The sequence below is a fragment of the Gobius niger genome (genome assembly GCF_951799975.1).
Source record: "Gobius niger genome assembly, chromosome: 9".
NCBI lineage: Eukaryota > Metazoa > Chordata > Actinopteri > Gobiiformes > Gobiidae > Gobius > Gobius niger.
Window position 1 is genome coordinate 3,356,963 of NC_136860.1, and position 19,594 is coordinate 3,376,556.

At 44.0% G+C, this 19,594-nt stretch overlaps 1 protein-coding gene across 1 annotated transcript in view; it reads left to right on the forward strand.

Moving 5' to 3' along the window:
• slc4a3 (solute carrier family 4 member 3) overlaps positions 1 to 12,901 on the forward strand; it is a 117,122-nt gene extending 104,221 nt beyond the window's left edge. The window contains exons 21-23 of the mRNA XM_079562842.1: positions 603 to 772; positions 5,186 to 5,359; positions 12,432 to 12,901. Coding sequence (XP_079418968.1) covers positions 603 to 772; positions 5,186 to 5,359; positions 12,432 to 12,509 — 422 coding nt within the window. The 3' untranslated portion in view covers positions 12,510 to 12,901. The remainder of the gene's footprint in view (positions 1 to 602; positions 773 to 5,185; positions 5,360 to 12,431) is intronic.
• Positions 12,902 to 19,594: the final 6,693 nt, after the last annotated feature.

Here is a 19,594-nt window from a genome sequence, read left to right on the forward strand (position 1 = left end):
TAGCATTATGCAGTACTACGACATGTAACAATATCTCTACGCACGTTTATGTGATTTAGCCAGCAAATGTGTCACAGACGTAGCAGCTCTGTCTGTCGAGCTACAGCAGGATTTAATAAGGATATGCTTCACTCTGAAGACTAAACAAACACATCAAAGAGGAAACAGAAAACCTTTCTCTGTGCTTTTTGCAGTTTGTCATGTCAACAGAGTCTCAGTCTGAGTCAGTCTTTAAGCTGCTCAAGACACTAGCTCTACCTCTGTCACATGTTGTATCCAAGGCTAGATGTTTGGAGTTTGGTTCAGGGCTTTCTCTTGGAGAGGTCAGAGCTGGGCTGTTCACGCTATGTGCTAACCAGTAGCATGCTAACATCTTGAGCAGCTTAAACACTGACTTACTGGCTTCTTCACATAAACGTGCGTCTCTGGGGCCGTGTTTTTACTGTTTTCTTCATGAGCAATGATTAGAAGTCAACAAAACTGTCACTGTCAATCAGTTTTCATCCTGAGTAGAGATATTGTTACATGTTGTAGTACTGCATAATTCTACTACATAATTTATGGTTCATCTGTGACTGAAGTTGTCTCTGCGCTCTGTCCAGGGATGTCCATCGTGATGACGGACGTGCTGCGCCTCATCCCTCTGGCCGTGCTCTTTGGGATTTTCCTGTACATGGGAGTGACGTCACTGACGGGGATCCAGCTTTACGAGCGAATCACTCTCATCGTGACCCCGGCCAAACACCATCCGGATCACATATACGTCACCAAGGTACATGTCAGCCTCGGCCAAACACTATCCGGATCACATATACGTCACCAAGGTACATGTCAGCCCCGGCCAAACACCATCCGGATCACATATACGTCACCAAGGTACGTGTCAGCCCCGGCCAAACACCATCCGGATCACATATACGTCACCAAGGTACATGTCAGCCCCGGCCAAACACCCTCCGGATCACATATACGTCACCAAGGTACATGTCAGCCCCGGCCAAACACCATCCGGATCACATATACGTCACCAAGGTACATGTCAGCCTCGGCCAAACACTATCCGGATCACATATACGTCACCAAGGTACATGTCAGCCCCGGCCAAACACCATCCGGATCACATATACGTCACCAAGGTACGTGTCAGCCCCGGCCAAACACCATCCGGATCACATATACGTCACCAAGGTACATGTCAGCCCCGGCCAAACACCATCCGGATCACATATACGTCACCAAGGTACATGTCAGCCCCGGCCAAACACCCTCCGGATCACATATACGTCACCAAGGTACATGTCAGCCCCGGCCAAACACCATCCGGATCACATATACGTCACCAAGGTACATGTCAGCCCCGGCCAAACACCATCCGGATCACATATACGTCACCAAGGTACGTGTCAGCCCCGGCCAAACACCATCCGGATCACATATACGTCACCAAGGTACGTGTCAGCCCCGGCCAAACACCATCCGGATCACATATACGTCACCAAGGTACATGTCAGCCCCGGCCAAACACCATCCGGATCACATATACGTCACCAAGGTACGTGTCAGCCCCGGCCAAACACCATCCGGATCACATATACGTCACCAAGGTACATGTCAGCCCCGGCCAAACACCATCCGGATCACATATACGTCACCAAGGTACATGTCAGCCCCGGCCAAACACCATCCGGATCACATACACGTCACCAAGGTACATGTCAGCGTACTCGAATCGGCTTATGGGTTTAAGAACGTCGTATTTAAGTCGTGAGGACAGTTTGTTCTTAGAAATGTACGTTGTCTTTTATTTCAATAGACATTACCCATACCACAGATGTGAACATGTTTATATCAAACACTGTATTTGGACTCTTTAAAAACTTGTTTTACATGACATAGAAGTTGTTGCAGTGTACATTTGTTTGTTATGTTTCTTTGGGTTGCCAAGTCCTGTGGGTACAACCGAAAGGCGTGTGGCCCATGTGCACAGTGCCCGAACACAGTAACATAGGCGCTGTACTTCCTCTCCCCGATCTTTTACATTCACAATGAGCAGAGTCCCACATAAATGAAGAGATAGCTCAAGATCTGGTAAAGGGCAATGAGTAAAAGTTATGATATGACTGGAGCAGGTTTACGTGAGAAGTAACGGCCGTGTGGCTGTTTTTGTCTGGGTGACTGGTCACTTGCTGTTTGGGCCTAAAGAAGGTAGAGAAGTGCTATATAAGGGTGTATTCAGACGAGAAAAGTCCTTAGGTTCACTTGTTTGTTCCAGATCAGAAGCTGACTTTTTGTTTGTTTGGTGCGGTTTGTATTCAGACTGTACTTTTTGCAAGTGAATTATATTTTGTAAACACATCCACGTGTGTGACGATCGATGCTCGCATTGGACAGCAATGACCACAACAAAGGATTTGTTTGTTGTTTTCACACCTGCATAAAAGGTGCGAACCAGCGTTCAAAACGAACCCTGGTCCGTTTAAAGCGGACCAAACTGTGCCGGTCTGAATATAGTTGAGGCCATTACCAAACCGTTACTCACTGTACTCAAGTCACATTTTGAGCATGTTTGAGCTAAAAAACCTGATTTATGTTTCAAGTATGAAAAACTAAACTTGTCATATTGAGAAAATTCTAATAATTCCAGAGAAAATACCTTAAAAATGTTATACATATATTTTAGGTCAACTTTCATAACTTTAGAATGTACTCCCAGTGGCTCATTGGCTCAAGTAGAAGTAAAAACATTGAATTATATTACTCTATTAAGTAAAGTCCTACCCACCTCTGCCTGTAATAATTTGAGTAATTGGGACCGATACAACTCAATAGACACAGTTTTGGAAAGAAAAATGTCATAATGTTTTTCACTGTTTATGTTGAAGTGACTGGATTCAAAATTTGGTCCCAAATTCAGCATGATGATCATTACCCTAGTCAGAGCAATATGAATGTTAGTGGCACCAACGCCATTTTAAATTATAGCCTGTTAACTATGTTTTGAGGTCATTTGACCTTCTAACATCATCTAAAGAGTAGAAAAACTTTAGTGTGCACTGTGCACAACGCTGGCAGAGATTCGTCTGTGGCTTGGCTCATTGCTCAGCCTATAATAAAAGTAAGTAAGTAATGCTGCGTTTACACATAACGACGACAAGTCACGAATGCCACGAATCCACATTCGTGGCTGAGGATCACGAATGTGAGTGATTCGGGGCAGAGGTTTCACGCGCCGCCACGAACTGTTGCGACCTGTTACTGCGTGTTACGATTAATGGCACGAATTATTACGCACGGTCACGAATATGCGTCCCGCACTGCTGCGCGCTGTTGCGAGCTGCTGCGAGCTGTTGCGTTCTGCTGCGAGCTGCTGCGAGTTATTGGGAATTGTCGCGTTCTGTCAAAAATCTGTCAAGAATTGGGCGAATGTGGACAAGATCTCCTGCCGCGCACACCGGGTTGGAGGCGGAGCAGGGACGTCTCGCTCCGCCGTGCTCTCTCTGACTCGTTGGGCTCTCGCAAAATCGGGTTAAACAAAAAGCAAATAGACCAGCTCAGCGTCGGGCCTGTCCATATACTGAAGAATAACAATAGTTTTTCAGTCTATGGGACAGTCACACCAGTTCAACCCCGCTCCTGTCAATGTGTAACACGGGCAAACGCATCAACAAACGCACGCGCTTCATGTCAGATAAGTCCGTGCAACAGCCGCACAATTTGGGCTGACTTTACTCCACAGAATACACATAAAAACACTACACTCACTGTGCACTCGATCTTCTGAGGATCCGTCGAACTTGCTGCTCTTAAACCTCTTTATCCATGATTCTCACTCGTCTGGTCAGTCCTCAGCTCCAGCTGGAAAAACTTTATAATCCACAAACACAGGCGCGTGTCTTCACCTGCCCCGCGCCCACCGCCGCTTGTTTTACGTGTCTAAGTTTGTAAAATTAGCCTTAACTTATCTGTGGTGTAGCTGCTGCAACCACGCGCTGTTGTTTTGGTCAGTGGAGGCAGCGTGCGAGATGCATTCAGGGACCGCGGTAAAGGCGCACTTCTTACTGTCCCTTTTTCCCTACAAACGCGGGGAAAATCGTGACAAATATACAACAGTGGGGTTCTCCAGCGGGGGGGCAATAGGGGTGGCAGGGACTGGCTCCCAAACATCAGGAGGAACGACCGCAGGAGGAGGAAAAGCCGGCGGAACAACTTCAGCACCTGAGGAGCGGCGGCGGCAGGTGCTGTCCTGGGCCTGGAGCGCGGACTGGCCGAGTCTGTGTGACTTTTCTTTTGCTGCTGCAGGTCCGAAAATGCACTTTTCGGCGTAGCTTGTGTTTCCATCAATTTTGTGCATGAAAACAGTGATTCTGCTCTACGAATGCTGTACGAATGCTCTCACGCTGAATTACGAAGCGCCACGACTCATCACGAAAGGACACGCTCCGCTGCGAACTCCACGAACAGAGGGTGATTCGTGACATTCGTGGAAGATTTTTTGACAGACAAAAACTTTCTCCACGAACATCACGAATGTCACGAACTGATGCGCTCTGTTAAGAATCCCATTAAGACGCGTTAAGTCATGTTACGAACGTCACGAATGACGAAAAAATGCCATTCGTAACGCATCGTGCCTATGTGTAAACCCAGCATAGTACAGACACAATATGAGAATTCAATAAGGCAACCTGGCTTGTTTTTATTCCTGCAGTCCCATTTTAAAACAGTGAGAGAGAGTACATGCTACAAGCAGTAGTAGAACCTAGTGATCGTTACAGCCACTGTCCACCAGATGGCAGCAGAGGAAAAGATAAATCCTCTCAGATGACTATTAGGGCACATTCAAATCTAGCTTTAATATTTACAATTTTGGGGGAGTAAAAGTGACACTTATTGTCCATTTTTGATCTTTGATAACTTCTTTTTTATGAGTATAGTAGGTCATTTTGTTTTCTTATGATCATTTAGGAGGCAAAAAGTTTCTACATTTCATTTTATGTTACTCTGGGGGCCAATATAGTCTCCTTTACTAATGGGAAACACCACGTTGAAGATTATGATCACAATAACAATGCTCTAACCTTCCCCCTGTGTTCAACCCCAGTCACAGCCGGTTACTTTTGCACAGCTCTGGTTGTTTTGGAGTAAAGTTTAAAGTATTCACCGTTTCCTCGTGTCTGTCCTGCAGGTGCGGACGTGGCGCATGAACATGTTCACCATCATCCAGATCGGCTGTATCGTTGCATTGTGGGTAGTGAAGTCCACGGTGGCGTCTCTGGCGTTTCCCTTCGTCCTGATCATGACGGTTCCTCTGAGGCGACTCATCCTGTCCCGGATCTTCCACGAGCGAGAGCTGCAGGCGGTGAGTCTGGGCTTCACACCTCTCACTTCTATCAGAAAGTAGATTTAATGGCATTGAAAGCCAGATGTTTGGTTCAAAATGCTGCTGCATGTGAACTCATTATAGTGTAGATTTCATAGTTACATATTCATATCCTCAGTCAGAGATATCACAGAAAAGCACATACCAGGAGACTGTCCTTAGCACCTAGTTTGTTGTCTAAATCCATCAGACAGCCAGTGCCGGTAACTCTACCGGGAGTGTGTACGTCTCCATGGAGATGTGACTAAAGTCTGCAGTATTTAAGATTTCAGTAGGTGAGTTCCTCATCCAAATCCATTCTTAGAGTACCCACTGCAGAAAGAGCATTTTCTGTGTGGAGCTGCTCATTAGCTGCATGTTTCACAGTACAGTCCAAAATGTTACACAGTGTGCCTTTAAAGCAGTACTAAGTAACGTGTTTAACTTAAAGAGGGGGTATTGTGCTTTTTTCAATCACATGGCACCAGTCTATAGCACACTACAATGATGACCAAACCTTCTGTTGGTCTGTAAATGCAGTAAATTAGAATAACTGCCTTGTATAAAATGTCTCTCTCAAAATGGCTGTAGTGAATGTCTTGAAATAGGCCTCTGTCTCTTTAAGAACCTCTGAACCTTTCCGACACGCCCCCTCCACACGCTGTCTGTGGCATCAGTGGGGAGGGGGTTCTGCTGAGGAGCAGTGGTTGGTTACTCGGCTGGTGACGAAAGCTCGGAGGCGTCTCCAGGAGGTGGGGGCGTTCCTAGGAGGACTCAGGCAAACCTATCCCTAAAATGGCCGCCATCAGAGTTTTTACAGATTACTCAGAAATACGTGAATGTGCCAAGGCAACACTTCAGGCATGTTTTTAATGAGGGAATGACAGAATAACATGATGTAAAGCTTGAAAAAATCGATTTTGCATAACAAACCCCTTTAAAAAATCGCAACTTGCTACGACACCTGCAGCTGCGCTTGTGGCCTCTAGGGGCAAGAGTTACTTAGCACTGCATTAAATACTTTGTCTCACTCAATATGACATTTACAGCAGACAATGAAGAGGAATGTTTAATAATTGCCTAATCCCCATCATTTCTGAAGTGTCAGTGATTGTTTAAACCATAGGCAAATATCCTGATAATATCGTTTAGCGCAATTATTTTGGCCAAGATAATTGTGACCCCAAGTTTCATTATTGTCTCATCCCTAGTGTGTAGGCTCTTAACCTCTTAACCCCCACCTGAACCGAGCACATTTTCTTCAGTTTAGCAAATACCCGAAACACCCAAAAACAAGGATGAAAACACAACAGAAAAGCCACAAAGGAGCAGGAAAAAGTGTAGTGTAGTATAGTGTAGTGTAGTGTAGTGTAGTGTAGTGTAGTGTAGTGTAGTGTAGTGTAGTGTAGTGTAGTGTAGTATGTTCACATATCTGAACTGTAAAAGTGATTTAAGAGCTTTAAATTGAGGTATGGCATGTCCCACACTGAGACTCAGGGCAGGTTCACACTTGTCTGTCAGACTCTCTTGGTTTATGGGTCTGGATCAGGGCGCAGTTCAAGCACAAGCCAAAAGGGGGCAGTGTGTCAGTGTTGGACAGAAACACTGTTTTATGTGCACATGTGTTTAAGCCTCGACTCATTAATCATTAAAACAACATGATTCTTTTGAGCTTCCGTTGGTTCCTGGTTTGATGCATCAGAGTCCGTTTATTTTCTGCAGCTGCACAAACGTGGCAGATTTTCACAGGAAATGCTCCGGGATTAATTTCAAGTGGCGCAAATGTGAACATGGCCTGAGTCAGCGTGAAAATATTGGGAACTGGAATTTAGACGTGATCTAAGGGCTGGGCGAGTTTGAAAAAAGTGGACATCTCTTTCTCAATAACGATGATCATCCACCATCACCATCAGAAATGTGCAAAAAAAAAATCTACATTTACATCGCTTTGTTGTTTAAAAAGAGAATTGTCCTGAATACACTTTCCTCTTTTTTCCTTACAATTTATTCCCAATTCTTTTCAATATTTTCTCCCCATTTGTTCCTTATTTATTCCCCAAGATTAATCCTCCATTTTGTCCCAATTTTTTCTCCATGTTTTCTCCATTTACATTTATTCCCTCCTAATTTTTTCATATTTTTTTTCTAATTTATTCCCCATTTATTCATCATTTTTTCCCCAATTTATTCTCAATTCTTTCCTATTTTTCTCCCCGTTTGTTCCTTATTTATTCCCCCTCCATCTTTTCCCCATTTACTTCTAGTTTTTCATAAATGTTATCAAATTTTCCTTATGTATTCCCTATTTATTTCCCCTAATTTCCTCCCCATTTTTCCTAATTTTTTCAGTTTCTTCTCCATTTATTCCTCATATTTTCCCAATTCTCCCCCCTAATTTTTTTCCCATTTTTTCAAATTTATTTCCCATTTATTCATTTTTTTTTTCCAATTTATTCTCAATTCATTCCTAATTTTCTTCCCATAGTTTCCCCATTTACTCCTAATTTTTCCCCATTTTTTTCTACTTTTTCCTCATTTATTCCTTATTTATTGCTAATTCTTCCCTTAATTTCCTCCCCATTATTCCTCATTTTTTCCTAGATTATCCCTCCATTTTGTTCCATTTTTTTTTTTTTTTTTTTATCCATTTATTCCTCATATTTTCCAAATTCTCCCCCCTAATTTTTTCCCATTTTTTTCTAATTCATTCCCTATTTATGCATATTTTTTCCCCAATGTATTCTCAATTCTTTCCTAATTTTCTCCCCATTTGTTCCTTATTTATTGCCCATTTTTCACAGATTATTTCTCCATTTTGTTCCAATTTTTTCTCCACGTTTTCCCCGTTTACTCCTAATTTCCCCCCCAATTTTTTCAAATGTTTTCACATTTATTCCTTATTTATTGCTAAATTTTCCTCTAATTTCCTCCCAATTTTCCCTCATTTATTCACAATTTTTCCCAGATTATCCCTCCATTTTGTTACAATTTTTTCATTTTTTTTCCCCATTTATTCCTCATATTTTCCCAATTCTCCCCCCTAATTTCCCCCCATATTTTTTTCTAATTTACTAGCTGAGACCCGGCCTTCGGCCGGGCCTCGCTAGTCTCCACATTTGATATTCTGAGATTGTGAGTGATTACAAAGAAATGTCCAACCCGTCACACAGTTCAGCTGTAGACCAGTGGTTCCCAACCCATTCCAAAAACTATGGCCACTACAAATGAGTAAAAGAATGAAGGCAAAAAACAATTTCAAACAAACTGCAATTGGAGTGTTTGATGCACCCGTGCTCCTTTCTTATAAACTACGACAATATTTTCGCTAAACTCGGGGAACAGGATTCAAGAGACAGTGGAATAATTATTGATAAATATTAGGGGTTCAGCTTTAACGGTTTGGTTCACGGTGCAGGACCCGTGGTTTGGTCCATCACGGTGGTGTACAATAAAAAAAATAATAAGTAGGTTTTGAACTGAAATAGCCTAATGATCGTTATTAGACAGTATTTATAACCTTACAATAAAATTGGCTATGCTTTCAAAGCTGCTTTAGAATAAAATGTACCTCTGGGCTCACAATACGTGAAAAGCAAAATAGAAAACAAATGGTACAGAAGCAAAGGGAAAAAAAAAGAAAAAAAACTACGCTGTGCAGGCCATGCGCTCGGGAAGTGGTAGTTTCATTTTCGCTTTTACTCACACGGAGGATAAATCAGTCGGAGCAGCGCGTTTGATTAGAGGCTCGTGTTTGAGCAGGTTTTGGACACGCACGCACACGCACACACATACACACACGCACACACACGCACACATCGCCCTGTTTGGATGCACGCGCACACATACATACACACACGCACGAACACACACACACGCGCGCACGCACACATCGCCCTGTTTGGATGCGCGCACACGCACGGCAGTCAGATCTCGTGCACTCGCGTTTTTGTGACAGCGGGTTGTCCTCGGACAGCAGCACCACCAACCACGCACACACTCAGTACTGTCGCCAGGCTTCCTGGTGTTCCCAAACGGTCTCCCATCCCAGTCCTAACCAGGCCCTTCCCTGCCTAGCATCTGAGGAACGGTCTCCCATCCCAGTTCTAACCAGGCCCTTCCCTGCTTAGCATCTGAGGAACGGTCTCCCATCCCAGTTCTAACCAGGCACTTCCCTGCTTAGCTTCAAAGTCGGTATGGGAAATAAACATGGCGGCGCCCAGGCGGCGGCCATTGAGATTGCGTTTTCTATAATAGATTCCCAATTTATTCATATTTTTTTTCCAATTTATTCTCAATTCTTTACTAATTTTCTCCCCATTTGTTCCTTTTTTTATTCCCCATTTTACACAGATTATTCCTCTATTTAGTCCCAATGTTTTCTCCACGTTTTCCCCCATTTAGTCCTAATTTTTCCCCAATTTTTAAAATAATTTTTCCTTTTTTAGCTAATTTCCTCCCCATTTTCCTCATTTATTCCCCATTTTTTCCACCACATTATTTCTCCATTTGTCCCAAGTCTTCCCAATTGCTTTTCCACTTTTCGTCCCATTTTTCCTAATGAATTCCCAATTATTATTCTTTCCTCCCCATTTTCCCCCCATTTAAACACATAAATAAATGAAATAATTGTAAAGATCTTCCAAACTCAAGATCAATCTAGTTTGTCCATTCGTGTGTCCTCACTTAAACACATGGGAGCTAATATAGAGGCCTATGAAAACGTCCCGACCCCACTGACCCAGAGGAACATCTTCCCTCTCGTTCTGGACCGTCTCGTCCGTGTGAGCTCACGCAGACAAACATTTCCAAATCATGTGAAAATGTTAGTCCAGCTCAGGACAGTAAACGGCCGTGTTCCAAAGGCAGCAGAGAAGCTCCTCCACTGTTTTCTTGGTTCAAAGTTAAACACGTGGATAATGAATGTCGGGATTAAAACTAAACTTCCCCATGTCCTCCTCGTGTCGGCTGTGAGAGAAAACATCTTATCCCGGTTCGGCGGAGGACGGACAGTTTGGCCAAGGGTCAGGTGAACTCGATGCACCCAAGAGTCCGAACTCAAAGAAATCAGGTTTTTATTGTTTTTTTAAAGTCTTTGCAGGCTCGTATACTGTCCTGTGAAAGAACAAAGATCTGTCTGAAAACACTTATGTCCCATTTTCTATGCTCTGTCCATATGAAGCTGAAGACCAAACGTAAAGATATTTTATCAGTCCAGTGTATCGTCCATACGAGCCGCCATTTTGGGCGTCTGTAAACCAATACTCTCCAAACTAGGTCCCAGAGGAAAGATCTCAAAATGCCGTTCACATGGCGCTGTTGTTGCGACGTCTCCACAACTTTTACTAAAACGATGACATCACAGCACCAGAGTGGTGTCTGTTAAAGCAGTGCTAAGTAACGTGTTTACCTTAATAAATCCTTCCCGTAGTCCCTGTGGGGGTAAAATAAGTGTTCATGGGATGTTTGGAGGGTTTTTCATCTCCCCCTGGTGTCTCTGGCCAGAAAACCCTGTTTGCAACTTGTACTGCCACCGGGCCGGAGTCACCAATACACACTAATGGAAACAAGAAGAAGAAGCTAGCATGCTAACGGGCAAAGCTAACTGCGGGCTAGCATCACTTTAAACAGTATTTACAGCCAAGTTTGAGTGATTGTTTCCATCGTATAATTGAATGCACAATATCCCTCTGTCCCTTCGCCTTTTCTGTCAGCGTAGGATTTACTCTCACGGACAATAAATAAGTTAAAAAAACGCAACTTGCTACGACACCTGCAGTTGCGCTTGTGGCCTCTAGGGGCAAGAGTTACTTAGCACTGCTTTAATAATAAAAACCATAAGAATGCATTGGTTTTATAAAGCGCTTTTCTGGACACTCAAAGACGCTTTACATTGCACTATTCGTTCACTCCATACTCGGTGGTGGTAAGCTACTATTGTAGCCACAGCTGCCCTGGGGTAGACTGATGGAAGCGAGGCAACCAGTCTGCGCCATCGGCCCCTCCGACCACCGCCAACCACTCACTCACTACATTCACCAGGCTTCCTGGTGTTCCCAAACGGTCTCCCCTCCAAGTACCGACCAGGCCCTTCCCTGCTTAGCTTCCAAGGTCTGACCATAACTTATCCATAATCTACTGACTTTATACTGAGTTTTCTTCCTGGATCTATGATGGTTTGACTCCGCCCCTCTTTGCTCCACTGCCGTCCACAAGCCACAGGTGACAAGTAGAAAAACACGAGTCAGTCTGTGTTTTTGGACTGACAGTAAAAGTCACTGACAGAAGAATAAACTCTCCTCCTTGTCTCTTCTGTAGATCCAAAATCCTGAATCTGTTTCATTTTCACCATTTACATTCCACTAAAGTGCTGCACATGCGCCTCTACATCTTGTTCTATTATCTGTGTTAGCGTCACAGCGCCTCACACAGGCCTGGAGGATGAACTGTTTTCACAGACCTGAGTCGACCCATGTGGACGCACACATATACTGAGCTGCTTCAGGCTCACAAAGAAAGTTTCTGAAAACATAAGTGTTTTGTCTCCGTGTGGATATCGCCTAAATGTCACTGAAAAGTGTCACAGTTGTTTCAATGCCATAAATTCTTTTCTTTTTTTAAAATCTGGTCCAACGCACATTTAGCTGCATGTTTTGATGATTTACAATCTTAGATGTCGTTTACACTGATTTTGGCCCTGATTTAGTGATATTCAGAACTACTTCGGAGCAGATTTAGTCCTGTTTGATCTCGATTAAGGCCTGGTGCTGCTTTGAAGGTCAGATGTTTCATGAAGTGTGACTGGATTTGAAAAGAACCAGTGAGATGCAGAATCCTGGCTCCTGCTCCACGTGAGAGCGAGTCATCACCGCGTTCTACAACCTCCAGTTTGACACAGAGATGGTCACACAGATAATTTATGAACTGTATTTCACCTTGACCTGATCCGGCTAAAGCCTTGATCCCACTTCACAGCGAACCGCCTCAGTCTCAGCTGCTTTCTGTTTAAAACTCATCTTCAAATCGATGTCGGCATCTTTCTGCTCGCTCTTAAACACGTGTGTCTGTGTTTCAGCTCGACTGCGACGAAGACTCGCCCAACTTCGCTGAAGACGGACGCGACGAGTACAACGAGATCCACATGCTGGTCTAAACCCGGACTGAACCTCATCCATAACCCGGACAGAAACACGGTCTAACCCTGGTCTAAACCTGGACTGAACCTCATCGATAACCCGGACAGAAACACGGTCTAACCCTGGTCTAAACCCGGACTGAACATCATCGATAACCTGGACAGGAACACGCTCTAACCCTGGTCTAAACCCGGACTCAACCTCATCGATAACCCGGACAGAAGCACGGTCTAACCCTGGTCTAAACCTGGACTGAACCTCATCGATAACCTGGACAGAAACACGCTCTAACCCTGGTCTAAACCTGGACTGAACCTCATCGATAACCTGGACAGAAACACGCTCTAACCCTGGTCTAAACCTGGACTGAACCTCATCCATAACCCGGACAGAAACACGGTTTAACCCCGGACTGAAGCTCATCAATAACCTGGACAGAAACATGCTCTAACCCTGGTCTAAACCTGGACTGAAGCTCATCAATAACCTGGACAGAAACATGCTCTAACCCTGGTCTAAACCCGGACTCAACCTCATCGATAACCCGGACAGAAGCACGCTCTAACCCTGGTCTAAACCCGGACTCAACCTCATCGATAACCCGGACAGAAGCACGCTCTAACCCTGGTCTAAACCCGGACTCAACCTCATCGATAACCCGGACAGAAGCACGCTCTAACCCTGGTCTAAACCCGGACTCAACCTCATCTATAACCCGGACAGAAGCACGCTCTAAACCTGGACTGAACCTCATCGATAACCTGGACAGAAACACGCTCTAACCCTGGTCTAAACCCGGACTCAACCTCATCGATAACCCGGAGAGTAACGCGGTCTAACCCTGGTCTACACCCGGAATGAACCTCATCAATAACCTGGACAGAAACACGCTCTAACCCTGGTCTAAACCCGGACTCAACCTCATCGATAACCCGGACAGTAACACGCTCTAACCCTGGTCTAAACCCGGACTGAACCTCATCGGTAACCCGGACAGTAACACGGTCTAACCCTGGTCTAAACCCGGACTGAACCTCATCGATAACCTGGACAGTAACACGCTCTAACCCTTTGTCTAAACCCGGACTCAACCTCATCGATAACCCGGACAGAAGCACGCTCTAACCCTGGTCTAAACCCGGACTCAACCTCATCGATAACCCGGACAGAAACACGCTCTAACCCTGGTCTAAACCCGGACTCAACCTCATCGATAACCCGGAGAGTAACGCGGTCTAACCCTGGTCTAAACCCGGACTGAACCTCATCGATAACCTGGACAGTAACACGCTCTAACCCTGGTCTAAACCCGGACTCAACCTCATCGATAACCTGGACAGTAACACGCTCTAACCCTGGTCTAAACCCGGACTCAACCTCATCGATAACCTGGACAGTAACACGCTCTAACCCTGGTCTAAACCCGGACTGAACCTCATCGATAACCTGGACAGTAACACGCTCTAACCCTGGTCTAAACCCGGACTCAACCTCATCGATAACCTGGACAGAAGCACGCTCTAACCCTTTGTCTAAACCCGGACTCAACCTCATCGATAACCTGGACAGAAGCACGCTCTAACCCTTTGTCTAAACCCGGACTCAACCTCATCGATAACCTGGACAGAAGCACGCTCTAACCCTTTGTCTAAACCCGGACTCAACCTCATCCATAACCCGGACAGAAACACGCTCTAACCCTGGTCTAAACCCGGACTGAACCTCATCGATAACCCGGACAGTAACACGGTCTAACTCTGGTCTAAACCCGGACTGAACCTCAGCGATAACCCGGACAGTAACACGGTCTAACCCTGGTCTAAACCCGGACTGAACCTCATCGATAACCCGGACAGTAACACGGTCTAACCCTGGTCTAAACCCGGACTGAACCTCATCGATTACCCGGACAGTAACACGGTCTAACTCTGGTCTATACCCGGACTCAACCTCAACGATAACCCGGACAGTAACACGCTCTAACCCTGGTCTAAACCCGGACTGAACCTCAGCGATAACCCGGACAGTAACACGGTCTAACCCTGGTCTACACCCCGACTGAACCTCAACGATAACCTGGACAGTAACACGGTCTAACCCTGGTCCAAACCCGGTCTGAACCCTGGCTAAACTTGAACTGAAGTTGTTCTAAACTGTGGACTTGACATGGACTTGACATGGACTAAACCTGGACTAAACCTGCTCTAAACTAGGGCTGCGAGATTAAGCAAGTCAAACTCCTATAGGGTTTTGAGATAATGTGAAGTCGACACTACAAAATGGCGATTCAAATATTCTAGAACTGCTGAAATATTTGCAGGATCTTAGGGTGTATTCAGAGCAGAAAAGTCCTTTGAAGGAAACTCATTTTGGCCGCTTGTATCCGCGATCTCATCCTTTCGGTCATTACCCAAATCTCGTGGCCAGAGGTGAGACTTGGGAACGTAGATCGATCGGTAAATCGAGAGCTTTGCCCCCAGACTCAGCTCCCTCTTCACCACAACAGTCCGATGCAGCGACTGCATTATCACTGTCGATCTCACGCTCCATCCATCCCTCACTGAGAACACGACCCCAAGATACTTGAAGGTCTCTATTGCTAAAGAGAGTTTTTGAACCTGGGTAAATAAAAATCTATAGAAACAGTTTCACCTTCGAATGATTGATGATGAAATGTCTTCAGCCCTGTGTTTTGTTGGGATCTTACAAACCTGCTAACTCGCCAGCCCTAGCCTAGACCTGGACTAAACTTGGACTAAATCTGGACTAAACCCAAACCGACCCTGTCCACTTTAACACAAGTCGATATTTCTGGACTTTGAGGAATCACCTGCGCCTGCTCTTGTGCAGCCGTGGCGTCTGCGCTGCAGTCGAGGATATTCCACTAAAGCTGTTGCAGATTATATAAACTTCATGTAAATAATACTATAGAGTTTTTTCCTTGGCTCCTTCACACTGTGGCAGGTTCTGGGCGACGTGCAATGACCGCGAAGACGACAGTAACCTCCAGGACAGCGCTGCCGAGGGACTTGCGTCTGAGGAAGGACTTTAACACGTTCTTAGGCATTTATTTGGTCTGTTTTTTCAAGTGCAGTGTTTTAGGAGAATAACACTCGCTTTTAAATTGGAACTACACAACATGTTTAAATGTGCAAGAGACCTAAGAATTCTTCCCTAAAGATGTGTAAAGGGTCTATCTCACCGGACAGAGTTGCGGAGACTGCCGTGACTGACAGTCTCTGCAACGTCTCCGTAACTCAGATTGATTGCACGCGTACAAAGGGATTGTCTCACCGGTCTGGAGACTCGAGACTCGAGACTCGCTGATCACAAGATGTCCCCTGGAGATAAGGTCCTCCAGATAGTCTCGGTGAAAACAAACATATTCGATTTCAGTGGTCTCTGAGAGGTCTATACAGACTCAGACCGTTGTGTCGCTAATACTACTTGTTGTCCTCAAGCTGTGAGACGTTTTCGTGACGTCCGTGCAATGTCGCCAAGACCTGTCAGATACCAAGGAGATCTCAAAGACTCGTATGGAGTCTCTTTGAGATCTCCTTGATATCTGACAGGTCTACAAATAATGTTTGCAACGTCGCCAGAGCATAGAAATCTTGGAGACTCTGTTGAAATGGAACCTGTTGATTTTCACCGACACTCCCTGGAGACTAGGCAGGGAACATCTCGGAGACATCCATGACCAGCAGCGACTCTAGTCTCTAGCTTGTCTTCAGGCCGGTGAGATAGGCCCTTTGTGCACACAGTCAATCTGAGTTACAGAGAGGTTGCGCAGACTGGAAGTCATGGCAGTCTCCGCAATGTCTCGGCAACTCTCTCTGGTGAGACAGACCCTTTAATAACATTTAAGGCCTTTATGAAAATATTTTTGAACTTTCCAAACTAAACCCAAACTGTGTGTCCAGAACCCTGAGATCTTTTAAGTCCTTCGGCAGCGAGTCCTCATGGCCTTTCCTTCCTTAATCTGTTTATCGTTGACTATATTTATTTATTTAACTCTAAGCACAACCCGTTTAAAGGCACTTTTCCCGCAGATCCCTCTTCTCCTCAAGCTTTATTTATATTTTTATTCCTGTTTTTGACCAAATCTCGGTGAAACTCAAAGCTACTTTTGTACGATGTGAGTGAACGATCCGCCGACTTTACTGTTGTTTAATGTCTGTATAAAGATTGTTTCATAAACCCCATTTGTCGCGTCTGCGTCGTCTGTGAGTGGCTTTCTGTCAAATCTTACCGTACATGTCGTTTTCCGTGTGAATCTCTCGCGTCACGTTTATTGTGCGTTCTTCACACATGCAGATCACGGTGAAGCCGTTACATTAGACACTTCTGATCTACGTTCATGTCATTTCCACTGAATCCTAATAGCCATCTGTGGAGACAGAGACGGGCCTTCACTTAGTTAGATCTTTATTTACAGAGCATCCCCAAAGTATTCATACCCGTCATGTACATGCAGTATTTCAGAGTTTTATTTTGGGATTTTGGAATGATGCTCTAACATAACAAAGTGTGGGAAAAGTGTTGGGGTGTGTAGACTTTCCAGATGCACTGTATTCAACCTGAATAGACTCAAACAGAGACAAAAGCAGTGATTAGAAAGATTTATTGACATCAGTATGTTTGGTGACCAGACCCGGCAGTCGTCATCGATATACTGTGTAAAGTTAGTATGGGTGGGTAGGTTCGAGTTAGGGATGTCTTCTCCCGGAGCCTGGACACTGGTGGTGGTCTGGGAGACCAGTGAAGGAGGCAGCAGGAGAAGCCCTGGATAGAGGAGGCAGTGAAGGGGTGGAGGTGGGTCGCAGCACAGCTGGAGGCTTAAACAGATTTTTTGAATATCTAATTCTAATTCCTAGCCTGAGTCTAGCTTTGAAGCCCCCCCAAAAAAAAGACATTTTTCACTTGGCTAATTCAAAAACTAAACAAAAAACCCTCTGAAAAACTCAAACTAAAGAAAAACATTAATATAAATCGGTGTCTATCCATTATTAAGATTTTTATTTTTTTTATATGAAAACATAAAATGACAGAAAGGTTGCAATACATTTTTTTCTCATATTTTTATCAGTAATGTTCAGCAACAGTTTCAAATTGATATTTCTAAATTGTATTTTTTTCCCTATTCACCTGCAGCGTCTCCCAAACAGAGGAATAACTCCAACATGGTAAAGCAAATAGGCTTTTCTTCCTTATTGATAATGGATTTTCTTTCCAAATATCAAAACTCACCAAAACATGCTAAACCAGATTCTAAAGAGGGGTATTATGCTTTTTTCAGTCCCATAGCACCAGTCTATAGCACACTACAATGATGACCAAACCTTCTGTTGGTCTGTAAATGCAGTAAATTAGAATAACTGCCTTGTATAAAATGTCTCTCGCAAAATGGCTGTAGTGAATGTCTTGAAATAGGCCTCTGTCTCTTTAAGAACCTCTGACCCTTTCAGACACGCCCCCTCCACACGCTGTCTGTGGCATCAGTGGGGAGGGGGTTCTGCTGAGGAGCAGTGGTTGGTTACTCGGCTGGTGACGAAAGCTCGGAGGCGTCGCCAGGAGGTGGGGGCGTTCCTAGGAGGACTCAGGCAAACCTATCCCTAAAATGGCCGCCATCAGAGTTTTTACAGATTACTCAAAAATACATGAATGTGCCAAGGCAACACTTCAGGCATGTTTTTAATGAGGGAATGACGTAATAACATGATGTAAAGCTTGAAAAAGTCAATTTTGCATAATACCCCCCCTTTAAAGTGGACATCTGTAGGGATTAGAAATAGACTTTAGAACCTCGGCGTTGGTATTTAACGTTGTATAATTTTAAATGATGTCTCTGTAACAATTAAATGATGTCACTATGAAATTCAGGTGCTAGAACTGGAGAATACTTTGACTATGGGGCTCCACCTACTGGCAGCTGTGGGAATAACTTAAAAAAAACACCTTCAGTTTCGACACGGGTTGGTTTACAGCTTCAGCTTAAAAAGGTGGAGGGCAGTTTTGGGGTTTTAACAATGACACAATAGAATCCAGGAAATACAGAAGGAAGTGCTGACACTGCAGCAAAAACATGTAAAAGCTTTGCCTGAGGATTAAAAATATTTTGTACACTATAATAAATGCTACTTGTATTTTAACCCCTTAACTCCCACATGAACCAAGCACATTTTCTCCAGTTTGGCTTTACCCCAGTCCAAAAGCTTCTGGAAAAAAGCTGTGAAAATAGCAACAAAACTGAGACGAAAACAATGATGGAAATGTGACAAAAACGTGAGAAAATATTGACAAAAAAGTGACGTAAAATGGATGAAAAAGTGGCAAAAATGTCACAAGAAATTGACAAAAAATGGACAAAAAAATTGCAAAAATGTGATAAAAATTTGTCAAAAAATGACAAAAAATTGACAAAAAATGACAAAAAAAATGACAAAAAATGTGACCAACAAAAATGACAAAAAAGTTACAAAAATGAGTTGAATACCCAACAAAAAAATGATGGAAAAGATCCTCTCGGTTCAGGCGGGAGTTAAGAGGTTAATATAGGGTTTCCCAAGTTAGTGCTCTGGTAATGATCTCTTATGAAAAGATAATAAATCATGATTGTGAAGTGAAACTGAGAGTATTTTTAGTTTCCACTGGAGCTCTACTTTTAAAGCCATTGTCCTGCATCAAAGCCGTGTTTCAGAGTCTCAGGGAAACGACCTTTGTTCTGTCAACACTGCTCCAACTCCGAGCCTTAAATCCACAGCCTGGAGAGCCTTTAAACTTCACTCACATCCACTTTAATATGGATTTTCTTTAGTCCGTGCTCGTGACAGTGTAAGGATTGTTGAAGTATCGATGAAATATTACGCCCTTTATGAAGTGTTTCTGTAATGAGTGACCGATGATGCCAAGAATAATCTTTTACTAGAAGTCGAGGCATATTTCATGACAATATTCAGAAACGCAAATGTTTATTTGAGCTGGAAGACATGACTGTGGAAGAAGTACTCAATATTCTTACTTAAAGGGACTATACAGAGTTTAAAACTGTTAAAATTAAGTATTTTCCTCCCCCTACATGTTCCTCCATGTCCTAATGTGT